Source organism: Syngnathus floridae, chromosome 6 (assembly GCF_059516105.1).
Source record: "Syngnathus floridae isolate MCC-2025c chromosome 6, RoL_Sflo_1.0, whole genome shotgun sequence".
Lineage (NCBI taxonomy): Eukaryota > Metazoa > Chordata > Actinopteri > Syngnathiformes > Syngnathidae > Syngnathus > Syngnathus floridae.
In genome coordinates, this window is record NC_142418.1 from 6,153,970 (window position 1) to 6,180,951 (window position 26,982).

Here is a 26,982-nt window from a genome sequence, read left to right on the forward strand (position 1 = left end):
CTTAAAAAAAATCACTTCCACTAACCAGTGTTTCAGAGCTGTAATATTTTTGCCACTAATACGTGGTTACCTTCCTCATTAGTATAGTGGACAGTATCTCCCCCTGGCACGCGGAAGACCGGGGTTCGATTGCCCGACGGGGACTATCTTTTTTTATCCCCACCCTTTCTTAAAAAATCACTTCCACTAACCAGTGTTTCAGAGATGCAATATTTTTGGCACTACCAAGTTGTTACCTTCCTCGTTAGTATAGTGGACAGTCTCTCCGCCTGTCACGCGGAAGGTCGGGGTTCGATTCCCTGCCGGGAGTATCTTTCTTTATCCCCACCCTTTCTTAAAAAATCACTTCCACTAACCCGTGTTTCAGAGCTGCATTATTTAGTTTCAGTTACGAAATACAAAATGCACCCTGTGCTGTGAAATGTGCAGTTCGGACAGATACATTGTTCTCACCAAACAAACCTTACAGTTTATTATAATAAACGTTCTCGTGATTTTGATGTAACTGCCCATTTCATTCTCAACTGCGTTTTTGCCCCAAAATACCGCTTATCGTACATAGATTTTTATTTAATCCACGAAGACCACAAAACACAAGTAATGACATATATTTAGAAGACTTCAAAATAAACAAAGCTCCTTTATTTCAAACCAACAATTCAATTTGAGGTACAAGATCCACAAAACAGTATATACATATGAAAACAATGCTACAAATTGAAACAACTTGACCTGGGATGCAATTCAGAGTAGAACAATGTATAGAACTGTATCAGACTTAAACAACTTCTATTAATCTTCCACTCAACTCAAGTGAGTAACATATGTTGGAGAAGTACGAGGATGGAACGGCCTATAAATTGGCCTTTTTCTGATCTTACCCATTTTCACTTTGCAGACCTTTGAACATTTCAAGTCAGATGATTTGAGGTCTTTAATAAAGGCGGAAATGGAATGACCCCCTCCCCCCCATAATTAGGATGCTAGTAAGGACAGACTGTTGCTGGGGCAAAATCTATCTAATTAAACGCTGGCAAGATATAATTACTACTTGAACAGAGTGAAGAAAACCTCACCCATGTATTCCCTATCTGAAATTAGGACTCACCCAAGTAACAAGCACATGTGCTCTCAGCACTGCACATGCAACTGCAAAGCCGCAATCACTCAGACCTCAGGACTACTCCCATCTGGGGCGGAACCAAAGGACCACCTTAGAAGAAGGCCCTGTGTATATCAACCAATTTAGGCTTTGTTTTCAGTTGAGCCTAAAAAATTCAGAGAAACAACCTGGACTAAATTGGAATGATGGCAAGTAACTGGGAGGTAGTATACTGAATGCAGTGGAGGACCAAAAATAGCCAAGTACCCGTTACAAAGCACGTGCACTTATTGTTATTATTCTCCAAGTGCACAAAATCAATATTTGAAATCATGTTCACACCTACAACTGTGAACATGTAGTATCTATTTGGTTGATTGGTTGCTACTCAATCTCAGTTATTTCTGCATTGCTGAATTATTACATGCATGACATTTATACACCCAAGTTGCTTAAATAGGTACAAAATTACACAAGGAAATCTTAAGCTTGACCTAACACTGAACAAGTTCCCTAGCTGTCCGCTTCACAACACCTCCACATGTACTTTTATTTACATATACACCCAAAAAGGGTAAAGATGCAGTGTTAGTGACAGATTGAAATCGTTTTAAGGCAAAGCTACCGATATGGCGTGATATAAAAATTGTGCTACACTACTCATCCAATCCAAAGCAGGGACTGCCCGTAATACCAGGTCAGAGGCCAAATCTCTCTTCCTGCCTTACAAAAAAAAAAAAAAAAAAAGACTTACTGGTATAAACTGGTGTGATTACACAGCACACCACATTTACTCTTCACTTTGGTAGCATTGAGTAAATAACAACAACAACAACAACAAAAAGAATCACTTTGCTTCCTTCCTTGCTGAACACTCAAATACAACGTAACTGACCTCAGTTCAGATCACTATTGATCAAAGTCAACAGAGAGGACTCGGCTTGTGGGGCCCACATTTGAATTTGACTGAGCGCTGCTGATGCGTTTCAGCAAACACGCACTTTGAACAAACGTGACAACATACTCCAGCAGAAATGTTTGGTCCTCGGGCGTGGTTAGGAGACAGCGGTGAGATGATGCAGCTGTAAATTTGGAATATTTTAAAGCACGTAGGCAATCGTCATCAAGGTGGCAAGAATACAATGCGCTACGACTCGGGAGAAATTGGTGACATGGGGTTTCGATCACACACACATCTAAAGGAGAAATGCATTTATTATTCCTTTTCAAGTGTTCTTATATACTCATTTGTTGACTATTTGAGGATAATACTAGGCTAGGTCCTGCATCTGCATCCCACTGGCAATATATAACAACCCAAACCTTGCAAGTACTGTACGTGTTTCGTCATCTGCACTCAGCTGTCCACTGCCTGTACCATGCACATTAGCTCAGATCTTCTTTGGCTTGCGGCCCAGGTGGTAGTAGTAGGCCATGGTGACCACCAGGAAGAGGACTCTGCTGAGAAGCAGGAGTATGGCAGCGTTGGGCAGCATGCCGATCTCTATCAAGGTGATGGATGTCACTGAAACCACAAAGCATCACATGGTTATTAATAGGCACTGTTGTTGTGGACCTTCAAACATTTGTCAGTGTATATAAAGTCCTGTGTAAAATTTATTACCCAACTCGGAAGAATGTGCACGTCATTGATCATTTGATCATTGATCAACAATGAGAAAAAAAAAAATTCTAATTATTGACTGAGTTTATTGAGAGCAGATTTGATTGCATGAGTTTCCCTTTTCATTTCAGCCTGTCACTACAGTTGTAAATATTAAATATCTTTTAAAGCTTAATTCTTCATGGAATATCTGGAATTCACTATTAAACAACCTTAACTGAATTTAAGAATACTGCAGTTGAAGGTTAGCAAAATGTAGGTTGTAACTCCATACATTGAACACTAGAGGGCGGTTTAGGCAAACTCATGTGAATACGGCCGTGCTGAACTTGAGATTTTAATTATTTACTCTTCATTTGAACACAGACGACGAGAAGAAACTGCTCAAGGAAATGTTGCCAGGGGAGATGGGCGGTCAATACCAAGAAACTGCACTGCAAAGTAGCAAGCTTCACTCAGCAGAGTCCACTGGATGATGATCTTTTCTGCTGTGTAGAGGCCATTCCACATGATGAGGGCCAAGCCTGCAAAGACAGGAGGTTAAAATAAAACAATCAAGGGACATTAGAAGAAAAAAAAAATCCATACACATTTATTGCAGCGTTTAATAAAACCTAATCGTTAACCGTAACAATGTGACCACATGATGTCTGATGATATAATGGCTCCATTGATTCAGTTAAATGCTTTGACTTATTGATTTTGATAAAAGCATGCGTTCCATTTGATGTTCTTCCCTGCCATTTGTCGTTAATTTTCCTGAATGTCACTCCCATGCCGCACAGACTGACATGCTGTGGGAACGAGCAGGGGTGGGCTTAAAGACGGGAGGAGGGCTGATGGACTGAATCGTCTTGCTGCCAAATAGTGGTTGCTTTGGCTGACGAGACCCCGTACTTCAACCCCTTTCATGCGTCTTATCGAGGAAGACATCACCGCCCCCTCCCCTTTGATAATCCCCAAAGGCCTGATGACATTCAACAAAGAAAAAAAAAAAAAAAAGATTGTCTACTGTCCATGTTAGCTGGTTCAGTCACGTCTCATGCTAGCCAACCTGTTTAGCGTCATACGAGGGATTATGGAGGATGGAATAAAATAAGGAAAATGAAACTGAGTTGTTTCATTGTGTTCTTTTTTTAAAGGCCTTATTAAGTGAAAATCAGAAAATGTCACGTAAAGGACAAGGCTTTATGATGTGAATTTTTCAAGTGTTCCCTCGCTAACCTTTCTCATCGAGGCCAACCTGCTTAGTCTTCTTTTCTATGGATCAAGCTGTCAATAAGCCAGAACTAAACATGTAATCACAGTGACTGACTCACCGACGTGCCTGAATGCCTTTTACTCAAACTACAGCTATTACAGTAAACGTTATGCATTGCCAAGACTTTTTTTTTTTTGTAAAAGGAAGCTGCAAAACAGAAAAGCCATTATTACCCTACACAACATGGCTTGTCCTCTGTTCATCGCAATGCTTCGATTCAAAAGAAAAAAACAAGCATTCGATTGAAAGTACAAGCAGGCTTTGAGGATGTTCATTTTATGGCATCCATACTGAAATCTCAGTCTTTCCGTTTTCTCGTGCCGTGTAAAAATTAGCTTTGTGCGTCACCCATTACATAGAGCAGTGGTTCTTAACCTTGTTGGAGGTACCGAACCCCACTAGTTTCATATGCGCCTTCACCGAACCCCTCGTTAGTGAAAGATTACTTTTTTTTAAATTCAAGACATAGATGTTTTTTACTAATGCACAAAATGAGCTGTGCATGAACATCACCTTGTTCAAAGAACAAAACCAACACAATGCATGAACTCGCAACAAATTACATACTGGCAAATCAGAAGCTACACAATGAAACAGTTTTGTTCGCACCTTCTCAGTGGGGGCTCTGTTGAACCCCTGAGACCGACTCACCGAACCCCTAGGTTTCGATCAAACCCAGGTTAAGAACCACTGACATAGAGGTATCTTTGTTTTTTGCTCTGAATTAGCCGTATATATGGCTCCAAAGAAACAAAAACTGCTAGTGAAATCACCTAACTACCACTATTACAAAAAGTAACCAAAAATGAGAACAGGATCTTGGCTGTGTAGTTTAGTTAAATCTACAATCTGTATTTTTATGAACAGGGGCAATAAAGGTAGCCAATGTGGCTAATTAAGTGACTGTTAAAACAGTAAGCTCAAATTATAAACAAGGTAGAAAATTGTTAATGTGGATGAATGAAAAAGATCTTGCTGGTGATTATGAACCATCATTTCTAGACTACAAAGCTACACTTTAGCCAAAAATGCAAATATGTTCATTAGCCGCAGCGTAGACGTTACACAGATTTTTTTTCCCCCCCCCCAAACTTCAACATTTACACTTATTTCATTGAACACACAAACGAATAGCTTGAGGTATCACTCCACAGAACATAAAACGTCCAGCCAGAAAAAGTCATGTATGAGGATGCAGAAGCTGTTCTTGAACAATTCCTGGAACCTTTTCATGACCACCCAATAATAAACTCAAGACACAATGAATGAAATTAGAACGAAAAAAATAGAACGCCTCCAACATTATGAATGTTCGGATGGAGCTGTTATAACCCCTAAAGAAATCCGGTGCAGTGTTGACATCACATCCCCATTTAAAAGTAGATTTGTAGATCGCTGAGCTGGAAAGCTGTGTGCTTTTATCATTTTTTTAAATCTTGAGACTCACTGAGTAGTGCTCCTCCATAGAGGCGAACGGAGAGGCTGGTTGTGGCTAGTTCCTCCTCAAAAACAACCTCGTAGAGATGGTTGGGAAACATCACGGCCTGTGTGGGGAAAAAAAAAAAAACGTGACACAAATTTCATTATTTCAACACAGCAACAGTGTCACCCACCCCCGCCCCAAATATTGCGAAAGGGAGCCCTCAAAATACAGCCAGTATGCCGCATAAGTCCCATTTGTTAGCTAAAAGCCATGAACAGTGCTGATATTGAACATGGGAGCAAAAAAAAAAAAAGCAGACAAAGACAGAACTGTTCCTCAAGATGCCTCATGCACACACAATTGAAAAACGATTCAGTGGCACATAGAAATTTCCGCAGCACTTACCATGATGGCGATCACAGTGAAACCCACCGCTGAGGTTAGCAGCCACATCCTAAAAGAAAGCACAATACAAAAGCCCCTAATTTGTTTTAAACAAGTTGACACAACTTGAACTTCACCAACCCAGGAGATGAAATCTCACCTCAGCCCGATTGGCTCTCGAACTGCAAACTTCATCTCATTTCCCAACATTTGACTGATCTATAAATCAAGACACAAAAAGGAAGACGTGACTTATTACAACAGACAATTTGTAATTGCAGTATGTGTGAAACACTGATATCTTCATATAAAACAAATCGCAAATAAGCAGGAAGAAAATGCCACCTTTGGAGGTGTTGCTCATGGCTATTTATAAGATGCGGTTAATAAACACTTTTACAAAACAAGAAGACAACATGAGAGTCAGGCTGAGTGACAGAAAGTGCTCTTACAATGTTAATTAGCAACAGTAAATGTCTTCAGCGCCTCAATCAGAGCCCGAAGATTAAGTGTCATAACATCATCATCATGTAAATTCCGGATGAGTTAGCACCAGCCGAGTGAATCCCGGGAGACAAATTGTTTGCTGCAAATTAACTTAATCGAGGCAGCACTCGCTACCAAACAATGCTTAATTTATATTCAGGGAAACGGCTCACACTAGAGAAAATATGACAGATTCAAATCCCTTTGGAGTCACTAGGAATGGAGTATTCCACTAAACTTACTCATAAAAAATGTTTTTTAACACACAAAAATGATTTTGATTTTTCAATAATATGAGGGAACTTAAAACAAAAACGCAGTGGTCCACTGTACATTTCTTGACAACAACAATAAAAGATTATGTCCTTTACAAGGCACAAAGCAACCCAACCATATTCCAACAACAATGGTTTCTTCTCACTCCAATTTTTTCCCGTGCTGTGGTCAGAGCATCAGTCTATCAAAAAAATTGCACTGGTGCAAGAAAAGCAGCAAGGCAGAAAGATGAATCATTTTCCAGGTAGGTGTGCTTACCAGAAAATTGCTATCAATTACAAAGACATTTTTGCTCGGGAAAAGCCCAAACAGCAGAAATCTAACTGCTCAAACGAAAGAAAACATGGGCTGTCAGGCAAAAAAGCAGGTAAGTAAAATTTGTATATTAGTAACAACACCACCTTGCCATTATATCCACAGTGAGCGTTTCTGGAAAGTAGGGCTGAATCATATTCCTTTTTTTTTGGTGGGGGGGTATGTGTGATGGATGACGTAATATAAAAGCTATTGTAATATCCTTTCAGATACCAACATAATTAATGTAGCTATACTAGAATTAAGAGTAATTGCATACCCACTACAGTAGATGGCAGTGGCACTCATTGTCAGTGTGCACAGGTAGTATTAGGTGTGTGTGTTTTAAATATCTAACACTGATGAGAAAAAACTGTCAAAAAACTAAGTTTTCTGAAATTAATTTCTTTCAGTTTTGTATTCCTTCATGTTAATGAGGGTAACATGCTATGCATAACAAAAGATACAAGTCATACTTGTCACAGAGGAATAATATAAAATAATTGAGAAGCACTGACATACTCACAACAAAACAATCTCGGATCATATCATGCGATGGGCGTTTTTCTGTTGCACACAGACTATACTATATCATAAACATCTGTGCAAGCTGTGATCACACAAGTTGGTGAATCTGCTTTCTTGTGATTCCGGGGGGGCTTTTTTTGACAGAAATGCATGAACATGTGTGACTTGAATAATCCCCAAAGCGGAATGAGCATCAACCGCTGACAAAGGATTGACTTGAGGGAATAGCGCCGAAGGGAGAAACAGGAAATGAAGAACCACAGTGGCATTTGTGTTGAGATATTTAATCACAGCTGCTCGCGCTTTTTTTTTTCCCTCATTCTTCATCACTACGTCCAAAACAGGCAGCATGACAAAGTGTGCAGGTGAAACAATCTGTTCAAGGTTGCTCTGGATTTTGACAATTTATGAAGTCGTAGGCGTTTGTGAAAGTCTTATCTGATGCTGTCAGAGCATTCAAAGAGCAGCCATTGTATTAAGAAAGTGGCAGTGAAGAAATATGTCAAACGGCATAGCATGAATAGAATGCTTCCATTAGTAATAGCAGTCATCTTCCTATCTTGGCAGGAAGCGGCAAGCGAGTGAGGCACACGAGAAGCACTTCCCTCCTTTGTTTACAAAGCCACGTGAATTCAGACACGTAGTTGTTTTCCTTCTTTAGCCAGCCTTGGCACATAGAACTAACTTCCCAGCCTCGTTTTTTTTCTTGATTACCTGCCAAATGAACCACGATTAAAATTACAACCAGGGGTGAATGTCTGATTTAAAATGGGAATTAACATAAATTACATCCCTAAAAGCGTACGCACTGGCTCAAGCGTGACTAATATGGGATTTCATTACGCTCCATACCAGCGACCACAAGACTCACGTTAATAAGCATGGATTGTTAAGCATTAATAGAGCTTGCCTTTGTCAAATTAACTTTATCTGTGTCCAACATTAAGCTATGTGTAAAGGGGTTGATTGGGCCTCATAATGTTGCCGATGCTCCTTACTGTATTTTCATTTTCATCAATCTACATTAATCTCAAAATGGAATCTCTAATTATTCTTTCTAGGCCAATTTTTTTGTTTTTCGAAGCGAAGATTTTGGATCTGCATCGCTGTCTATATGCGCATGCACTCGTGAAGCCTTCTCGGAATGCACAGTAATGAACCAATTAGTAGATTGGTGTGGCTTGGAAAGAGATGCACAGACATAGCTCGAAAAATAGCCGTTTAGATAACGATGACCCATATGCATCACATTTTTTACACCAGCCACAAGTTGGCTTTTTGCTGAATCCCAAAGATAGGAATTTTATCTGACCTTAGATCGGTGAACTTCCCCATCATCGTCTTCGCCGCCAACTCCAAGAATCTTCCGGCTTTTCAGGCGGCTTATCAAGTCGGTCTGACTGTGCTTCTTCATCAGAGGAGGGTGAGTTTTCGAAGCCATGATCCAAATGTCTGGAAAGAAAATACAAGATAATCTTGAATTAAATTTTTTGTTATTTTATTTTTTTGAAATCTTGCTGAACGGCAGGCGATTCCTATAAAAGCCCTTGATGAATTAATTGTAAAGGAGAACGCAGAAATGCCATAACATCAGACTAGCAGATAAAAGCAGATATCTGTCTCATCTCAGAGTGGATACAAATGACTTGACTTTTGGGTCTGCAGAGAGGTCATGTGAAAGTACAGGCTGTGAGTGACGGTTGGTTTGAGTCCCAAAATGGGGCAGCCTTCAACATGTAAAAGAATAAAAATGAATCCGCTCCACCTCATTACGAATGGGGAAGAAAGACATTAATCACCCTAACACACGTTTTTGCGCATACTGTACAGAGGCTTCAAAAACATCTTGTACATTCATGAATGAATACAAATGGGAACTGTCATGGCCAAATTGCAGAAGGCCAAATTTTTAGCTCTAATGACCATTGCCTGAGGACGAAGCAAGCAATCGTCAAAACAAGAGGCGTCATCATTGATGCAATAATGATAACCTCCATAAAGCACATATGCTCTATGCCTGTTCAGAATTTAATGACTGGAATAATTACTGCAAAACTTTAATGTTTGAAAAATACAGAAAATTAAACATTTAGCTTTTTATAAAAAAATTGCTGTGGGTGTGCTCAGAAGATGGAAATTGAGAGAGCCCTGTTTGTCAGTGTGCTCAGAGTGCTGTCGCTATAGCTGACATACAAATTCAGCAATCAATGAGAGTGGAGGTACATGAGGAGAAGCTCTATGAATGATGAAATCATACGAGCCAAAAGGTAGCAAAAATAAATTTTATGCCACTTATCCTGTCACGGGTCAGTTGGAGCCTTCTTTTAAATGAGCAGGTGAGAAGCGGGGTATACACCCTGTAATGATTGCCAATAACTCACAAAAATTTATTTCCTATTTCACAACTTTTTAACAAAATACTTACACCTTTCGCAATAACCTAATTTCCTGCAGCTCATTGCGGTCAGGACAAAAATTCACCACAATGTCTTGCCTTATCTGGCCATAAACACAAAAACAAAACAGTTCATTGAGCAAAATGGATCGTAATAGTGGAGAACTTCCCCATTTGTACCAAACACTAAAGCCTTTATCGCGTGGAGATTCATTTACTTGGTTATGTGGTGCGGCATGAACCAGCCTGTTCCAAACGGTAGCAATATATACGACTATTGCCGTGACCCCCCCCCCCCAGAAGCTTCATGGCCAAGAACCCATTAAAGTTTTGATTGAGTGCTAAATGTGATGCGTCCCCGCATTCTTTAGCAAAGCACACATTCTTCCATATGCTCAAATAGGTCTCCCTTCACACCGCTACTTCACTTGCCGATGTAGTGCTGATGCAGTTGCCTAGCAACTGCCTATGGTCCAATCAATTTCTCATGGTGAGGAAATACCTGTCATGATTACAACAAACGTAGCTATGATGAGAAGGTCTCTTGAGAGGCACTGATGACCCTACTGGTATTACTCTCGATATGCACATGGAATACTTCACGTACTAAAATGATTAGATTAGTATTCAGTCACCTGGAGATGTACAACGTTCATATTGATTGAGGTTCTTCAAAGACAGGTAAAAAAAAGTGGAAAATACATCTTGTATACATTGAAGGGGTTTACATAGATTGCGACAAAGTGCAACGTTGGATTGGAAAAAAAATTCAAGATGGCTTTATGACCTGATATTAGCTCTGACTGTACCAAAGTTTCACTTCTCAATCAACCGGAATCAACCAATATTATATATACGGTGATGCCATGAGATATTGCTTCATTAATTCCTACTATAACCATTAAACTTACAGTACTCATCTCAAATTACATTTCCCAATTGAAACAAATGAAAATGCCACGAATCTGTTTCATTCTCCACTCCTAAGAAAAAAATTGTAATGTGCTTTTTTTATAAGCAAAACAGCACTCCAAAATATTGATTATAAAACTACATAGACTTGGTTGATGACAAATATAAAAGATTCAGTCAACAATGGCAGTACAACTTACGCAAGTTACTGAAAATGTTTATGACTTAATTTGAGGGCGCTCCACTATAAAAGGGAAAAGAATAAAATAGTCTGACTACCTACAGTAGCTGTAAGGTGTGTTTAGACTTAAAATGTATATTTGTAAACTCAAATGAGGATAAAAAAAAAAAAGACAGCAAAGCAAGCTTGTTTTCACAACCGGAGGCAACAGTGAGCCTCCTGGTGCGCTGGGCAGCTCTGAGGCATTATGTATTAAATAATAAATCTTATTTTAATAGCCCTTAATCACAAAAGGGCTTCACAGTAACCAGTACACGAATCGTAAAAGCGCTAACAAAACATCCATATCAAATTCAGCATTACAAGCCCACAGTTCCCAGATAAAGTACATTTGACAACTTCCCATGGTCTAAAGTCGACACATCCAGAAAAGGAAAAAGGAAGCCTGAGGAGGAAACAGATGGAGCGATGCCCCCCTTCCAGGATGATGACCACACTTGCAGTGAATATAAAATTGATCATGTGAAATTTTGCGCCTCATTAATTATCCACAGTTTAAACAGCACAAAAGTCAATTTAATTACATGCTCTGCCTCAAGAGAAGCATGACAGGCCTTCAAAATAAACATGCCATAATAGCACCGCAGTTAACTTTAAACGATGAATTGACAACTAACCGATTATCAAATTCATCAGTATTTTAATTATCAAGTAATCTTTCAGAGCCATTGTTCAACTTTAGAATTGTCTAAATCATCTCATTCCATCCTCTTACTAATAATTATTCTCTGTAAACTTAACTACTACACAACTAGACACAGCGAGTAACCGACAAACACGTGATTTGATATTGAAATTTGTAGCCAACACTTTCAATGCTAATCTATTTATTTTGTCTTTTCACCCTGATTGATTTTAAATAATTTCAATAGTCTCAACCCAAATAGTTACGCCAAAACGTGGGTTGAATTTCTTTATTTTTTCTTCCAAAATCAAGACTGGCTTTTCCCCCTTCGCTGTTTGTCTCCAAGGCAAGCTGCGCATTTTGAACATTTTAATGAGTTAAGGTGACAGACTACTTCCATTCATCCCATTTTCACTTTGTAGCTGTAAGCGGGTCTGAGTCCACGAAAATACGAGAACAGCCACCTAAACGTCATTAAATAGTAGTCGTTGACAAGCCTGTCTACCCCTTCATCCCTGAAAACGGTGATCAATAAAACAGAATCGATCAATGTGTGCAGTTGTGTACACAGAACTAATCCCCTGTTTACCATCAACAGATTATTGTAGTGGGATGAAAAAAAGATTAAAACTGTTTGCTCCTCTGAGAGCAGTCAACACAGAATTAGCCCATCAGTGTAATAATAACAAAGAGAATTAGCTCCCTTGTCAAATATCTTTCATTGTAATTACAAATATTCTCAAGAGTGATGATTTGAGATCCCAATTTTAGGACAGACATTTAATATAAAAATAATTGTTTGGATTAGATTAATGGTTGGCATAATAATATGTTATGGTAAATTGAGGTACTTGTCACCTCCAGTTATCAACTCAACTGACATGATTGAAACAGTAAAAAGTAAAAATGGGACGTAAAGCAATGCTGACGGACACACGCAGGCAGGAGATGAAAGATGCCCTCCGAGCAAGAAAATAAAATGACATCAGAGCATAGCAGGGATCTCGCCAACACCAAAAGAAAAATAAACACTCATTCCTGAACGCTTTGCACAGCAACAAAGCTGACCCAACTCGTTATTCTGTGATTCCAACACATGCTCGCCTTGGTAGATTTCACCCACAATCTAATTTGGTAGGCTTTAATGATAAATTACTAATGTGAAATTAGTGGATCAAATTCCAAAACAAACCTAACCCAAATTAACAGCTCTGGGAGTACAGTGACTTTGCTTACTGACGAAGTCATGAATGCAAGACAGTAAATCACTCAAAAGGGGATTCAAAGTTGGACCTTGTTGCTATTTTTGATTTTTAGATTTAGGAGTTTTACTGCATTACTACCAAAACTATATTAGTTCCATACTAGCTGGTTGCTAAGCAGCCTCCCTGGATGACAAGCAGAACTAATTTCAGGTCTCACTCTGCGTCAGAAACAATGCTTGCACATGGACCTTGGCAAAGGTCAAAAATATCAATCCTTAAAAAAACAAAAGAAAAATCCAATAGGTCAGCCATTTATTCCTCAATAACATGAAGTGAATTTCAGCAAATTCATGGTCCTTGTTACGGTGTTGCGCGTTATTTTATTCATTTTAAATTTTAAAAATTATTCAGACAATTATTCAGTTTAATTTAATTAAGCCAAATATCAAAATTGGCTAAACAAAGAAACAAGCAAACAAACAATCCATATTAGTTCTGGCCTTATTACATTTCCTGACACAGCGCAAGCAATCAGTCATGACAATGCTCATTCAACACCTTCTCCAATTTGTCATATTCACAATTGTATTATTGTGAAACCTGAAGGACATTATTTCACTTTCAAGACAAAACAATTCTTCTGCAGCCCTAACAGGCCATCAACAGTTCCATTTCTGTTTTTATTTTTTTTTTCTTCCTTTTGTCTCCGTGTCTTCAGCAGGAACACGTTGCCTTACGTGACCGTAAACATACATGACATTTAGATTCCTGCACTTGAGGACAACCACTAAAATGTGGCAATCCTCTACTTGTTCAATGTCAATCGAGTTAGAAAAACACGCTTGGATTAAAATGACTAACTGTAAAACACCTTTTAAACACTAGAACATTTTACAGAAGATTCTTGCTTTTTTGGAATACAAATCTGAATAGCCAGCTTCACAATAGTATATTTCACCAGCCTGTAATTATTGCTGCCAAAACTCAATTGTCAGTATCATGCGAATCGATTACCATTTCCCTAATAAGCAGACCGTCCACGTTTCTCAGAAGCATAAAGTGTACACACTTATACTGCAACACATGTTGGCGCATGAATCGGTGGGGACTCAAATAGAAATGCAAATTGGGTGTTAAAGACAAACGCCAAATCACTATTTTCGGATCAATTAGTCAAACAGGATCATAAATGTCACATAATGTTGAATGGGCACGCACACTCACGTCATGTGTGACGTATGTATGGGGGAGTGAATAGCGTGTTTGTGTACGGCAATAATTAATCGCCTTTCCAGCATTAAACACACGAGATTGTTTTTCATACTTGTGCCGAATCATCAGGTGCCAGACAAGCGACTTCAATTAATTCTGGTGGAGGATTTAGCAATTGTCTTTTAAATGTCCTCATCTTGGAAGCAGATAATAGCCAGCAACCAATCAAGCCAAGCACACGCAAACAAGTAAATTAAGTTTGTCAAGATGCATCGGATTCTTCGGGACCAAAGCTGTCCATCCAACTCTCACTAATCAAATGGCCACTCACTGACTGATGAGTCTCAAACGCCGAGAGAAACCCAAACCTTTCCAGATGATTCAGTGTTATAGTAAGGGATGCTCCTATAAAAAAATAAAAATAAAATAAAAAAATAAATAGGGTGGGATTCTCAAGTGAGCACCAGAGGTTACTTGGAAAATTATTAATCACCAATAAAACAGTTCGATCCAATAAGTACAATGATAGAAAATAAATTCACAGAGGGTTGAAATGTTTGTATTGTACACAAGTGACTCATCTGCAAAGCTATGAGTACGCACTTAATGAATAAACATTCTTTTTAATTCAACTGAGCTTGTTTGCTATTCATGTGCATAATTTGCTTTACACTCTAGATGGCGTACAGGTACATAGCGTATTGAATCTCCGTGAATATTAAAAGACAGCTTTGATGTCGCCTTTTCTCAGACAGACGCCCCACCAGACCGTTTACAAAAACACAAGTGAACTGAAATGGTTCAATCAGTGAACAGCCAAAGCTAATTTGATTTCCTTTGGTTCGCCATCTACAGTAAATGGCCCCTTTGTGTTTGATTTTTGTTTTGTTTTAACATGCTCTATATTATTACAATATCTCCAAATAAGCGAAAGCTGCTACTTGGTACAGTAAATGTGAGTGTGGCCCACTCAGCTTGCTAATCTGGTTTTTACCAAGTGGTCAAAATGCTATGAGGGTTCAGCAAAGTTTACAAAGCAACTAATGCGGAGAAACAACCTTAGCCGCTGGCAAATCTTTGTCTACACATTACGTCTGAGCTTGAGCACTAATCACGGGAAAGGTTACTTTTGTCTCCTGGACCAATTAGTTTAATTTATTTCCCCAGCTAGAGCCATTTTGTGATTTGGATCTGTTTAAGGACAAATTACACTTCACTGGCCTTCTGCTCAGTCGTATCTGATTTTTCTGCCAGGATTCATTGCCTAAATGACTTTTAACTTGCCAAATATTTTTATTGAGCTATGGAAGGAAAAAGATATATAAGAATATGGTACTGTAAAAAGTCCAAGTTGAGAGCATGCAATCAGCCCTTTGCTCAAACTTCAACACACAACCGTACCCAAAATGTGTCAAGACTCGAATCGTCTATATTATGTGTGCTGCCATACAAAGCTCCAAACGTGTTAGCATATATTTGTATACATTTGCATTTTATATGTCCTTCCTCCTTTTTTCGAAGTCAGTTGCGTTCTTTGGTTGCGAGAAAAACTTTGAATGCAAATTCCAATTTACAGAATTCGATATTGCAAATAAAATGACAAGAATGCCTCTGGTTGCATCAGTACAGAGTGAACTGCATGTGATTAAATTTTTCCGAGCAAGCACATGGCACACGGCCAAAAACACCCAATATTGCAACCCACAGTTTCTAAACTCTTGCATCTTATTAGAAATTGTCCGATACCTCGTCTATTTTGCCTCACTTCCAAAAACAAAGACAAACTACTCCAATAAATTTTACTTTTAATTTACTGTAACACACTAAAAGGGTCAAATGAAGAAAAATATTGATATTTCACAGCCCTAGTTATATTCAAGAAAAGATCCACTCATTTGAAATGTCTTTTTATGGTGATCACTAAGGAACTACTTCAGAAAAGCTAATTCCAGATGAGCCCAGAGAGTTCAGTGATGAATGATGCAATATCCCAGCAATTGTTTCAACCAATTGTTCAATGAGGAATTAAATACACGCAGTGCTTTTACAAATTCGTAAACCTACCGCCAAGTGTAGCGTTTTATCACAGCTGCCGAAATAAAAGTTTTCGCATTAGTTTCTAGAATGATTAGGGTTAGCATTAGCATTAAGCAGCATCACATTGTTAGATGTGAAATACTACAATAATTTCTGAGACCTCATCCAAATGGCAAATGGGGGAATGTGAAACCACTCACAGTGCACACATACACACTTTAAACATGGAAATTTGGATTGAAAAAACATTGGAACTGAGTATAGCAACACAAAGGGTCAACAAAGTCATTTCTAGTGACTATTAGCCCTCAAAGCAACTACAATGGCTTACCGATTGGAAATAGGGGATATGAAGTGGCAAGGTGATGCAGCTATCTTGCTGTAACAAATTTCCTGCGGTGTCCGCAGTAGTTCACCTGCCAATCAAGATAAGAGCATGTTTAAATATAGATTCAAGGTGGGAAAAAAAATCACGACGCAGTCAAGAAATCAATAGATAATAAACATAAAACAAAACACCGACATGACAGTAAGAAGTGGAGGGATCATACAATAAACGCCAAAAGAGATTTGCAGCCAGCTGGACCTGCCTGAGGAGTGACATGAAAACTCAAATATACACACATACATATGCACACGCACGTTATTAACCATGATTGTTTGTCACCACTCAAAAACGGAATTGCTTTCACGTCTCCCCTAGCTCGAATTAATGACTTTGGCAGCCTACAGTTTGCAATAAAAGTGCCAGCGTCATAGAAAGCAACATATGGTCTAAGCTTCGCTAATCTCGGCCATGCGAAACAAACAAGCACATCTGCTAGAGGGTCATTATTAAAGCCACAGTTAAACTTTCATTGCCGTCGACAGGGAATTAAGATGCCATGAAGAACGCGATCCATGATGGCTCATAGAAAGACTCCCCAGAGACAAAACGGAAGGCAGCATATAAAAAAAAATTCTAAGGCCCGTTAGTTGTGAAACAAGTAGCTGTATTTACCAGACATTTTTAGATCTTGTCAGCACAACATTGACATTTTGGGGGCGCCCGTGGGAAAACAAATGCTGCATAAATACTACTTGTCCTGTTACAAATTCCTTGGATTTGATCGACTGATAGTAGCTCTTTTAAAATTGGCTATTAAAAAAAAAACAAAATTTTGCACGGCAAAATTACACGGCAAAGATAAAGACATTAAAAAAATACATATTTCTTTAATTACCAATATTTGTCGATTTTTTCCCCTATTCCAAAGCTAAACAAATACTAAAGGCCAGCGTATAGTAAAATACAAGTAGGGCTGTCACAAATGAATTTTCTTGGAATCGATTATCCCATTGGTTACTTGGAGAATCTCTGTATTGGTTGAGCCCTAGAAATAATATAAATACTCATAATTGAAGATATGACAAAAAAAAACAACTGTGAACATTTTTTTCAACAACTATGCCCCCTAGTGGTTGTGAGGAGTATAGCGCAATTTTGCTGAAAGTTAAGTGATTTGAGGTGATGACAGGACATCATTGCCACTGTTTTGCTGTTGATCTTGGATTTCACCTACTTGTAAGGAACGTTTGGGCTAAAGAAAAGTAACAATTGATGCATTGTTCCAAGAGTTCAGTCAAGATTCTTGATCTTCCTAAAAATAATTGCATAAGTCATATGACTCAAAAAAAAAAGTTTCACCTTAAACATAGACACCTCTACTAATAATCAGCAACATCCGTAGTCCAAAAAAAAAAAAAAAATCAGCACCTGGTTCAGTTTCTTGTGTTTTGGGAGGTGATGAATGATATTAGATACGGGTCATTTGAAAATACATGGAAATAAATCAGATCACAATTTGGGCACTTGGACATTGAGTGTGAATCCAGCCTGTGAGACGCAGCATGGCATGCTGTTGCTTTGCATGAGTGCCATTAGTGAGATGGAAAGCTGAATGAGGGTTGTCCATGGTCAACTTATCCCGAGGCTATGAGCACTGGAAAAAAGAGTGAGGGGGGCGAGGGGTGAAGCCACTTTGAGCCATTTGCCAAAGCCAGTTGAGTGAATTTTGTAACCTACAATACCTTAGCAAATATTTGACCATCGGCAACAATAAGAGAATGATACAGCAATTAAAGTGATAAGGGTTACTTAACTGAAAAAAGAAAAACGGTAGAAATGTAAGGTAATATAACATGAACGATCCTTGATTATTATATACTTATTGCTTACATTTTTAAAGGCAACTTCAAGACAGACGCACGGCTACAATTAGCTGGCACTGTCATGTCACTCTGGAATTGTAGCATGAAACAGAACCAATAAGGAAAAGCCCTGACGCTTGTGCTGCTGCTAGACACAGTGAGAAGCAATTGCTTGAGTTAAATGTTTGTTGAAAAGGTTCCACTTAATGACAAGGAAAGTTTGTAACCACAAAAGAGTGACAAGTAACTTTAACAGCTGGGTAGAACAATTTATCATATTAAGTGAAAGTGTTTTCAAGCAACATAATCACAGGATTGCCAAATCAGCTTTTTTGAAATCGTTAAACTGTTAAAAAAATCAGCTATGGAAAATAATGATCAAACATTTGCTTGTGTGTGTTTGAAGAATAAAAACAGACTGCTGCTTCCCCCATGTTATGATTGTTGCCTGTTTGACTTAAGCCACCATCTTGAGTTAATGGTTTGTTGTGTGCTATTCTACTGCCCATAGAGTCAGACATCTCTGGATCTAGGGCAACATTCTTGAGCATCCAATCTTTTTCAGAAAACAACAGTCGAGAGATGGGCTTTCAGATTGAGGCCCAAGGCGTAATAGAGGTGTTTGGTGAATATTTTGCAATGTTGCTTCACGGCTCTGAGGACAAGTCATGACACACCTGAAGTGCAGCGCAGCCTCCTGTTCATACCACAGTACCTCTGTGCAAAATAAATAGTTCAAGAAATCAGTAAACAATATTTAAATCTTAAATTACTTTCATTGAGACTGGAGTTAATTTTTTTTCATTTAGTGGCTGATGGCAACACTTGTAGAAAACTACTGCTAGGTGTTAAAAAAAATACCGCACCCGCCAACGTTGTCCATTTTTATCAAATGAAGATCAACAGGGCGGGGTGTCACGTTTGTTTTGTTAGTCTGATCGTGGGGGGATTAAACGGTCAAGATTGCAAGATCATAACACGGACTCAAAAGTCGCCTTTGAGTAAATATGACTTGTATTTGACATGTATTGTTTTTTTTTCGTTATACAATTGGATCGAAGCATGGCTGCCCACGCTTACCTTACACTTATGATGTACACTTAGACATAAACTTCAACGCCTCATCAATTTAACAACACAACAATAATTCGAATAAAATAGTGAAGCAATGTCACATTCTTGTGGAGTGGACTCTCGCGGACCGACAGTATTTTAGCTAACAGTCACTATGAGACGTTCACGGACGAGCGCAATGAAAACATCGCTCAAATCACCATAAAGTACACTCGTGTGTGTGAGAAAAGAGCATTTCGTGAAGAAGAAAGTCAAGTAACTTACAAGTTGGAGGGACAGCGCAGATCCTGTGACTGGGTTTGGCGGAAAAAATGGTAGTCGTTTACTACAGCGAGTGAACCCCGCGGACAGTGAGGGGGGACATCGCCGCTCCGAGCTTTCACTCAACACAACCTCCTCAGCAACTAAAGCCAGCCACGAGCTCCAGCTTACCGTAATCACCTGGCCTCACATAAACGCGCACGTTGAAATCCTACCGCAATATAGACAATAGCGCCTCCCCAGAAAAATCGTTTCCCCGCACATGAGCTACCTGTCGGGCGCTCATGTCATTATAGTTGGTTAACGAAAAAAACCAGAACTACATTAAAATAGAAGGAAAAAAAACCACTTTCTCTATAATAACAAAAAATGAAATAGAAATAAATAAATAAATAAATAAATAAATAAATAAATAAATAAATAAATAAATAAATAAATAAAATAAAAGTGCTTAAAAAAATGGCATTTTGGAAAGTGGGATACCATGGGTACATGTACCCCTCTGGGCACTGTACTAACTAGCAAGAGTACTAGTTCCCCTCACCTGCGGGTACAAGTACTGTACTTTTACAGGACATGTACCTTTAGGGATACAGTATCCTTACGGGTAAAATACTCTTAGAAGTACATGTACCTTGGGGGTACATGAACCCATAGGGAAGAGGGTGCTTCTTGCCACTGCGAACTCCCCCCCATCTTTTTTGTTGTACCATGTTCTCTATGAGGAGACATAGTATCAGAGAGACTGGGCTAGGTGTTAATAAAACAAGTTCCCTGATATTGAACCAAGGTGCTGAATAAGTGTTGGGACAGAGGCTCAGAGGTGTTGGAGGCGGATGAAAGAATACAATCAATGCGTAGGTGGTGGAAGCGGCGTACAGGTTGGCAGTACGAAAAAAAAACGTGTAGTGAATACTAGGACCGCTCGTTTCTGATGGTAACATGTCAAGTGAGTATTCTAGTAAGGTAGTAGCTTTATTCAAGCCTTCCTACGTCCTCTGGTAATCCTTTTGGACACCCCTCTTGTATTAGCATTAAAGCCTCTGTGATATTTTTAACAAATCAAATATATCCCATTTATTTAGTAATTCCATGACCCCCAAATTGATTAAGAATCCAACATTTCTCCTCCTCCAAATGCCCACACGCTGACATGGAAACAGGATATACTGCTGTTTTAAGCGCAAGACAGTACAAGCGGCATCTTCATTGAATGAAAAGGATTATTTAAGGCTGTTGCCGGAGGCGAACCACTCATCACAACAGGATGGTCGGATAAAATCAATGGGGGCAGTTACTTCCTGAAAGAAAGAAAGAACAAGCCAATAAAACGGTGAAAAATGGTGACGGCGATACTGTAAACACAGGAAAAGTATATATTACTGGTGGGAACGTTTACGCAGAGAAGCATCATTAAATGTTGTCACTAGTATTTCATTGTTGTTTTAATGCTCTTGTAAAGTGTACGTGATATTTTTCTCCTTTGCAAGTAGAGGTTGAGTGAGGAGGTGCTGACACTCTTGAAATGTTAGCAGTACCGCATGAAAATATGACAGCCATCTGGGGATTCAGAATGACTTCTATTACACTTCCCCTCAATGCTTAATCGATGCAGCGCTAACACTCCACTGGCATTTTCTGAGGCAGCTATTTATTGAGGGCAATGTTCAACGGAAATGCACCACTTAGTTTACAGTAGTCCTTAGATAAAGGCCACCACTGATTTGAAGTGAAACAAAAAAAATCACACTTGGTTAATGACAAGCCACTCTGGCTTTAGTTTTTAATTTTAATTGTACACCTTTCTAAAACTGTGTCACACAGTGCAGCATTTTCATTTGAACAATTTACAAATTAGCTGATGTCAAGGACTTCACATCCTGTCTGCCAAGAGAAAATAATGACACTTATGGGCTGACCTATATTTCGATTCACTTCCAGTAACGGTGTGAAAACGGACCTGTTGAACACAGTTAATGTTGTCTGTGATCTGGTGGGTTCAGTCTAGTCATAAATATCTGGAATAGGTGAATCTTCACAGGTCCTCGCAAGCGCATCCATCCATAGACAAACAACACCGTGTACTGATCACCTGTCAGTCACAGGGTGATGTTTTGGCACACCAACTGCACAAAAGTCACCTACCGCTATGTTTTCAATGACCCCGTTGTTCTTTCCAGCCCTCAAGGTCCAGGATAAAATCTGTACCTGTTCCTTTACCGTCCTCTCTCAGTAATAATGAAATTAATGGAGCTTCACTTTGTACTTGGCTGTTTAGCATAAGAGCAATGTGAAGTTGAATATTTTAACACAATGCCTTTTGTATTTTTCCAGAACTTTAATGTGTAATACGCCACCCACACACTTATAATGTAGTCTTGAACTTTGATTTTTTTTTTAAAATATCATTGCATTTGTCAACTCATGCTTTTATAGACACACTTAAGTGGAAGAAACATGTAAATGATTGTCAGCATCCAAGGAAAATGGATCCAGAGTGTATTCAGCTGTGACCACTAAGCTATAAATGGACTTACAAGACATTATTCACATTTCTCTAACAGCTCAAATTCGAACTGTGTAAATTAGTCACATCGGAAAATCTCAGAGGAGACAAAGAAAAGGTGCGTGAGATGAAAATCGAGAACCGTGACGATTTAAATGGATCCAAGAAAAGCAACGAGTAGGAGGTGAAAAGCTTTGAGAACATTGTTTAAATGAGCGTACTTTAAATCCCATTGTCATTACAAAGAATGAAAAATGTAAACTTAATTTGTAACTTTATTGCTAAAGCAAAAACAGCAAAACTATCAGAATCTGATAAGCCTTTCCACCCAAACAACAGCATAGCATGTGGTCTAGGAGAAGGTATTTATTGCTGTAAAGTGGCGCAAAATATTTTGACGTAATTGCCTTTTCATTTTGGCCTCTTTGTACCTCATTATAGACTGGTTAGCACTTCACAAGATTGCAACATTGCATGTTGCAGGTGGTGGATGTCTGATGCCGTGGCTAAAGCACATTATCCCTTTCACGCAAAATGCAAATTCCTCCATTTTCTAGAATACTTATCCTCATAGGAGCGTCAGCATATCCATAAGCTGACTTTGGGTAAGAGGCGGAGTACACCCTGAACTCATCTTATTTCGATGAGTGGGGTTATTAGTCTGTAATTATGCAAAATGATGCTCAAATCTACTCATTGACTCTCATTAAGGTGTTGACTTGCTATTCTTCAATAAATCTGTCCGTCCAACTAACATCACAGAAAAATGTGTCAACTTTTGGTTGAGTCAAGCTCAAGCTTCACTTGTGTCATGAACTGATTTATTTCATCCTAATGTACCTCTGCAAAGCTGAAGGTTAAGTTTGCTAACTAGTTGCCAGCTTACGCTTATGTGGTGCTAATTACTGGGTAAAAAAAATATTCTAGCTTCTAACTATGACAACTATGACGATGACTCTTTTTTTAGTGTGAAAGATGGACTGATTTATTTCATCCCATTGTACCTCAGCAACTCTGAAGGTTGTTTGCTAACTGGTTGCTAGCTTACGCTTGTGCTGATGTGGTGCTAATTACTACTAAGTGTAGCTGAGTATAAAAATATTGTAGCTTATAACTATAAAAACTATGATTATGATTGTATTTTTTAGTGTGAAAGGCATTTTAAAAAATTGTGAAATCGGAACGCTGTTTTAACGCCGTAACTCCATCAGACAGTGGTTTGATTACTATCATTTTTTAAACCCAGACTTACGTATTGGAAACACTGTACGAAATGTGTCAGCAAGGGTAAAAAAAAAAAAAGGTGTAAATGCCTTTCCTAACTCAACTGCCGTTTATTAATTCAGCTAAAAACTTTGTACACGAGGTACGATCGAGGCAAACGTACTAAACACTCATGATGGCCTCATTTTGAAACGACTGATGTGTTTGCTTAAAAGTAATAGGGCAAAAGCTGGCTGTCTTAAGGACACACACGAGGCAGGACATTTGAGGTCTCGCAGCCAGGCGTATGCTGACGTGCACCTTGAGGCCAGAGCAGCTATCAGAAAAGCGGCAGGGGGTGTTGGGGGCTGGGGTGTAGGTTATACATCACATCTCATCTTCACCAAGCGTGAGAGAAGCTGTTCGATGAGCATGTCCTTGACAAAGATTCAGACTCCAAGTCGCCTCTTGACTATCAGATACCACCACCCCCCACTCACATGCTTCACGAAGAATCACTCTATCATTGTAGGAAGTGTCAAGTACAGCAGATTATTAGACAAGCTGTTTGAAGAAGACTGAAAATCACTGAATAAATGTTTGCTAAACTTAGCAGACTTGGAAGAATAAGCACCTTGTTTGGAGTTAAATGATGCCAAATGGATGCATGGTTAGTGTTTTTCTTTTGTGTAGCAAAAAAAGAACAACAAAAAAAACAGGACTTGAGCATTCATGTCATGTCATGTCAAATGATATGTTCCTATCCACAGAGGCATGTGATACTTGCCTTTAGAATTGAAAAAGTGCAAACACAAACTTTGGATCAAGAGCATCACTGCTGGAGTCACGAGGTGAGCGCAAAGTAAACACGAACTTGAGGGCGTTGGGGGCAACTAACCGACCTGTCGCTAAACTCGTCTCACATTCGCAGTGGCTGTACCAAACCAAGCCTGCCAGGTGACTCACACGTAAGGATCCCCGCTCACCTGAGCTCACCAGCTGTTGCCATGCCAACACAAGATGTAGCCACAAGGCATGACGGCCCTGTGTGCCAAGACTCTGCATGCCCCTGCTCCTCGAATTTGCTCAGCTTTTTGTTTTCTCTCCCAACGAACAGACTCCATGAATCATGTCAACATAGACGAAAAGAAACATGAGGTTCGCACACCAACATGGCATTTTAACAGACTCGCGACTAAAAGCACACCAGCATTCTTAAAAAAAGACTTTATATTCATATACACGTGTATATGTATTCATATATACATAAAAAGACTAGCAACTCACTGTGGCTGAGTGACTGAAAGTTGCAGTCCGTTATTTCTGCAGAAAAACAGGATGAATTCTGAAAGACAGAGCACATGACATTGTTCATGATTGATTGCTTACATGCTTATTAGAATAATATTTGATCTTAGAACGCAAAAGTGTAAAATTGTGATACCGCTACAATAAGGTAGACCCTGTCTCTTCGCTCTCCTCTAATGGGCACATGGCAAATTTGTTCCCTGAGTTTTGTCAAGTCTAATTATATAACCCTTAATCATAAATCTTTACATGACCAGTTAAATATTAATATCTCAAGATCATTGGTTTGAATAAACTTGAAAAATATGGAAAAAAAGAATAGAATGCGCGCTTTAGTACACCAACACTTGGAATGTTATACAAACAGTAAAAACCACAGATTTCTGTGCTCAGTTCAATTCTACAACAATCACTTTGTAGTGGATTATTCATATATTAAAGATGATTATGGAAAATACCAATTAGGGCTCAAATAGATTGCAGTTAGCTAGCTGAGTTTTGGACACAGACCAGGCAAGGTACACAAGGTCAGTAAACTTGTAGTCATAACCAAGGAACGAATCAAAAGCGCCCCCTGGTGTTGCATTGAAGAATGTTAGAGTGCCCTCATCAATGGCGAGGCACACACTCCGACACGCCGCAGACTGTCTGCAGTCACAGGCGTCGCCGTCTTGTTGTGCAGCGCTGTCAGCTTCGCCCGGTCGCACCAGGATAATGCTTTATTCATTCAAAGTTTCATTTCTGCATAGCGTACCGTTGGTGCTGGCGGTAGATGGCCATTAACTGCTGTTGTTTGGCACCCATAAACTGCAACTTTTTGTAGCTTGTGTCACACCTACGCTCCGGACAAGTTTTCCACTGATCTTCGAGACATCGTTTGCAGAAACAGTGGTTACATTTGAGGGAGATAAAGTCTAAATCCCGCATTGGCTCGTTGCATCTGGCTGCAGTTTTCAATACGGCTCCCACATTGATGGATGCGCGAGTCTGAAAGCTCCTGTGACGTGACTTGACAGTCACTTCCGGTACGACAAAGGTACAAAGCGTGGCCAAAACTATTTGAATCCAGCTTCCTGGTATTCGTTTATCCCAGAGATGTTGAAGCCCTTTGAGACTTGTTTGTGATTTAGGGCTATATAATTAAACCTGACTTGACTTGACTTGTGTCAAAATCTGGTCTTCGCTATCGATGCGCATTGGTCTATAAATGAATAAATATTTAGAAAGATTCAAGGCAAAAATAATAACTTTACACTTCTATATTCTATGTGCCACCAGTCTAAACACAGTACTCAAATTAAAATTGAGTTCATGGAATATTAATTGAGCGGATCAATCACATATCATTTTATTCCACCGCTCTCTGCGCCATCAGTCTAAACCAGGGGTCACCAACACGGTGCCCGCGGGCACCAGGTCGCCCGTGAGGACCGCATGAGTCGCCCGCAGGACTGTTCGAAAATTAGCTCAAATAGCGGCACTTGTCAGTGAGCTGCATCTATTTATTTTACAGTCAAACCTCGGTTTTAGAACGTCCCGGTTCTCGAACAAATTGGAATTCGAACAAAAAAATCGAGATTTTTTTGCTTCGGTTGTCGAACAAGATTCGGAGGTCGAACCTCGCGAGAGGAGCCGGGAGGACCCGAGAAAACTCGACCGCACGGCCCGGATGCCGACTGACTCCGTTGTTATTGTATTTTCGTTACTTTGAGGATTGTATTAACCCCTAATCATGCCTCCAAAGAAAGCAAGTGGGAGCAGCCATCCTAAAACACAAAGACGCTCTTAAAGCAATGCGACAGTGAGCGCCCAGCGCGCTGCTGTTGCGCGATCGGACCAAATTAAGCTCCCTGCGCACTGAGGTCCACTTAAATTTTGGAAAGTACATCAGGACTTTAAAAATATTTTCTAAATTTTAGCGACGGATCTGTCACAATAATGCGACCAGCGCGGTGCAGTTGCGCGGTTGGCGACTCGCGACTGTTGCGCGTTCGGCGGTGCGCTGCAGTTGCGCGATCGGACAAAATTAAGCTCCCTGCGCACTTAGGTCCACTTAAATTTTGGAAAGTACATAAGGACTTTAAAGATATTTTCTAAATTTTAGCGACGGCTCTGTCACAATAATGCGACCAGCGCGGTGCAGTTGCGCGGTGGGCGACGCGCTACGGTTGCGCGTTCGGCGGTGCGCTGAAGTTGCGCGATCGGACAAATATGCGCAAATGAAATAATGCTTAAAAAAGGCGGGGGTGGGTTTGTCTTGAAACGGATAACATTTTTTCCATTATTTGTAATGGGAAAAGTAGATTCGGAATTCGACCGATTCGCTTCTCGAACCGCCTTCTGGAACGGATTGTGGTCAAAAACCAAGGTTTGACTGTATTTTTGCTATTCTTGTTAAAATCACACTTACGAACTGGAAATGACAATAATAACAC

The 26,982-nt window shown here is 39.5% G+C and overlaps 1 protein-coding gene across 5 annotated transcripts; it reads right to left on the reverse strand.

The window, feature by feature from the left end:
* Positions 1 to 620: 620 nt before the first annotated feature.
* Positions 621 to 25,518, reverse strand: LOC148396180 (tumor protein p53-inducible protein 11-like). Of its 5 annotated transcripts, none has more exons than XM_088378986.1 (9): positions 25,302 to 25,518; positions 24,527 to 24,584; positions 16,337 to 16,421; positions 8,691 to 8,830; positions 5,955 to 6,013; positions 5,816 to 5,864; positions 5,435 to 5,531; positions 3,149 to 3,250; positions 621 to 2,627 (listed from the first exon to the last, which is right to left on the reverse strand). In XM_088378986.1, the coding sequence occupies exons 4-9, from the start codon at positions 8,817 to 8,819 to the stop codon at positions 2,494 to 2,496; spliced, it is 570 nt and encodes a 189-aa protein (XP_088235112.1). In that variant the 5' UTR covers positions 8,820 to 8,830; positions 16,337 to 16,421; positions 24,527 to 24,584; positions 25,302 to 25,518; the 3' UTR covers positions 621 to 2,493. The 5 variants fall into 5 exon arrangements, with proteins under 5 accessions (XP_088235112.1, XP_088235113.1, XP_088235115.1 ...); XM_088378987.1 differs by lacking the exons at positions 24,527 to 24,584; positions 25,302 to 25,518 and adding exons at positions 18,873 to 18,912; positions 19,534 to 19,692; XM_088378989.1 differs by lacking the exon at positions 16,337 to 16,421.
* Between the last annotated feature and the right edge of the window lie 1,464 nt (positions 25,519 to 26,982).

Coding starts and splice junctions, on each gene's coding strand:
- LOC148396180 (XM_088378989.1), bottom strand. CDS start 8,819: ATGGCTTCGAAAACTCACCCTCCTCTGATGAAGAAGCACAGTCAGACC. Junction 6,014..8,690: donor GGGAAGTTCACCGATCTAAG/GTCAGATAAAAT, acceptor CTTGATTTATAG/ATCAGTCAAATGTTGGGAAA. Junction 2,628..3,148: donor CTTTGCAGTGCAGTTTCTTG/GTATTGACCGCC, acceptor TTGTGGTTTCAG/TGACATCCATCACCTTGATA.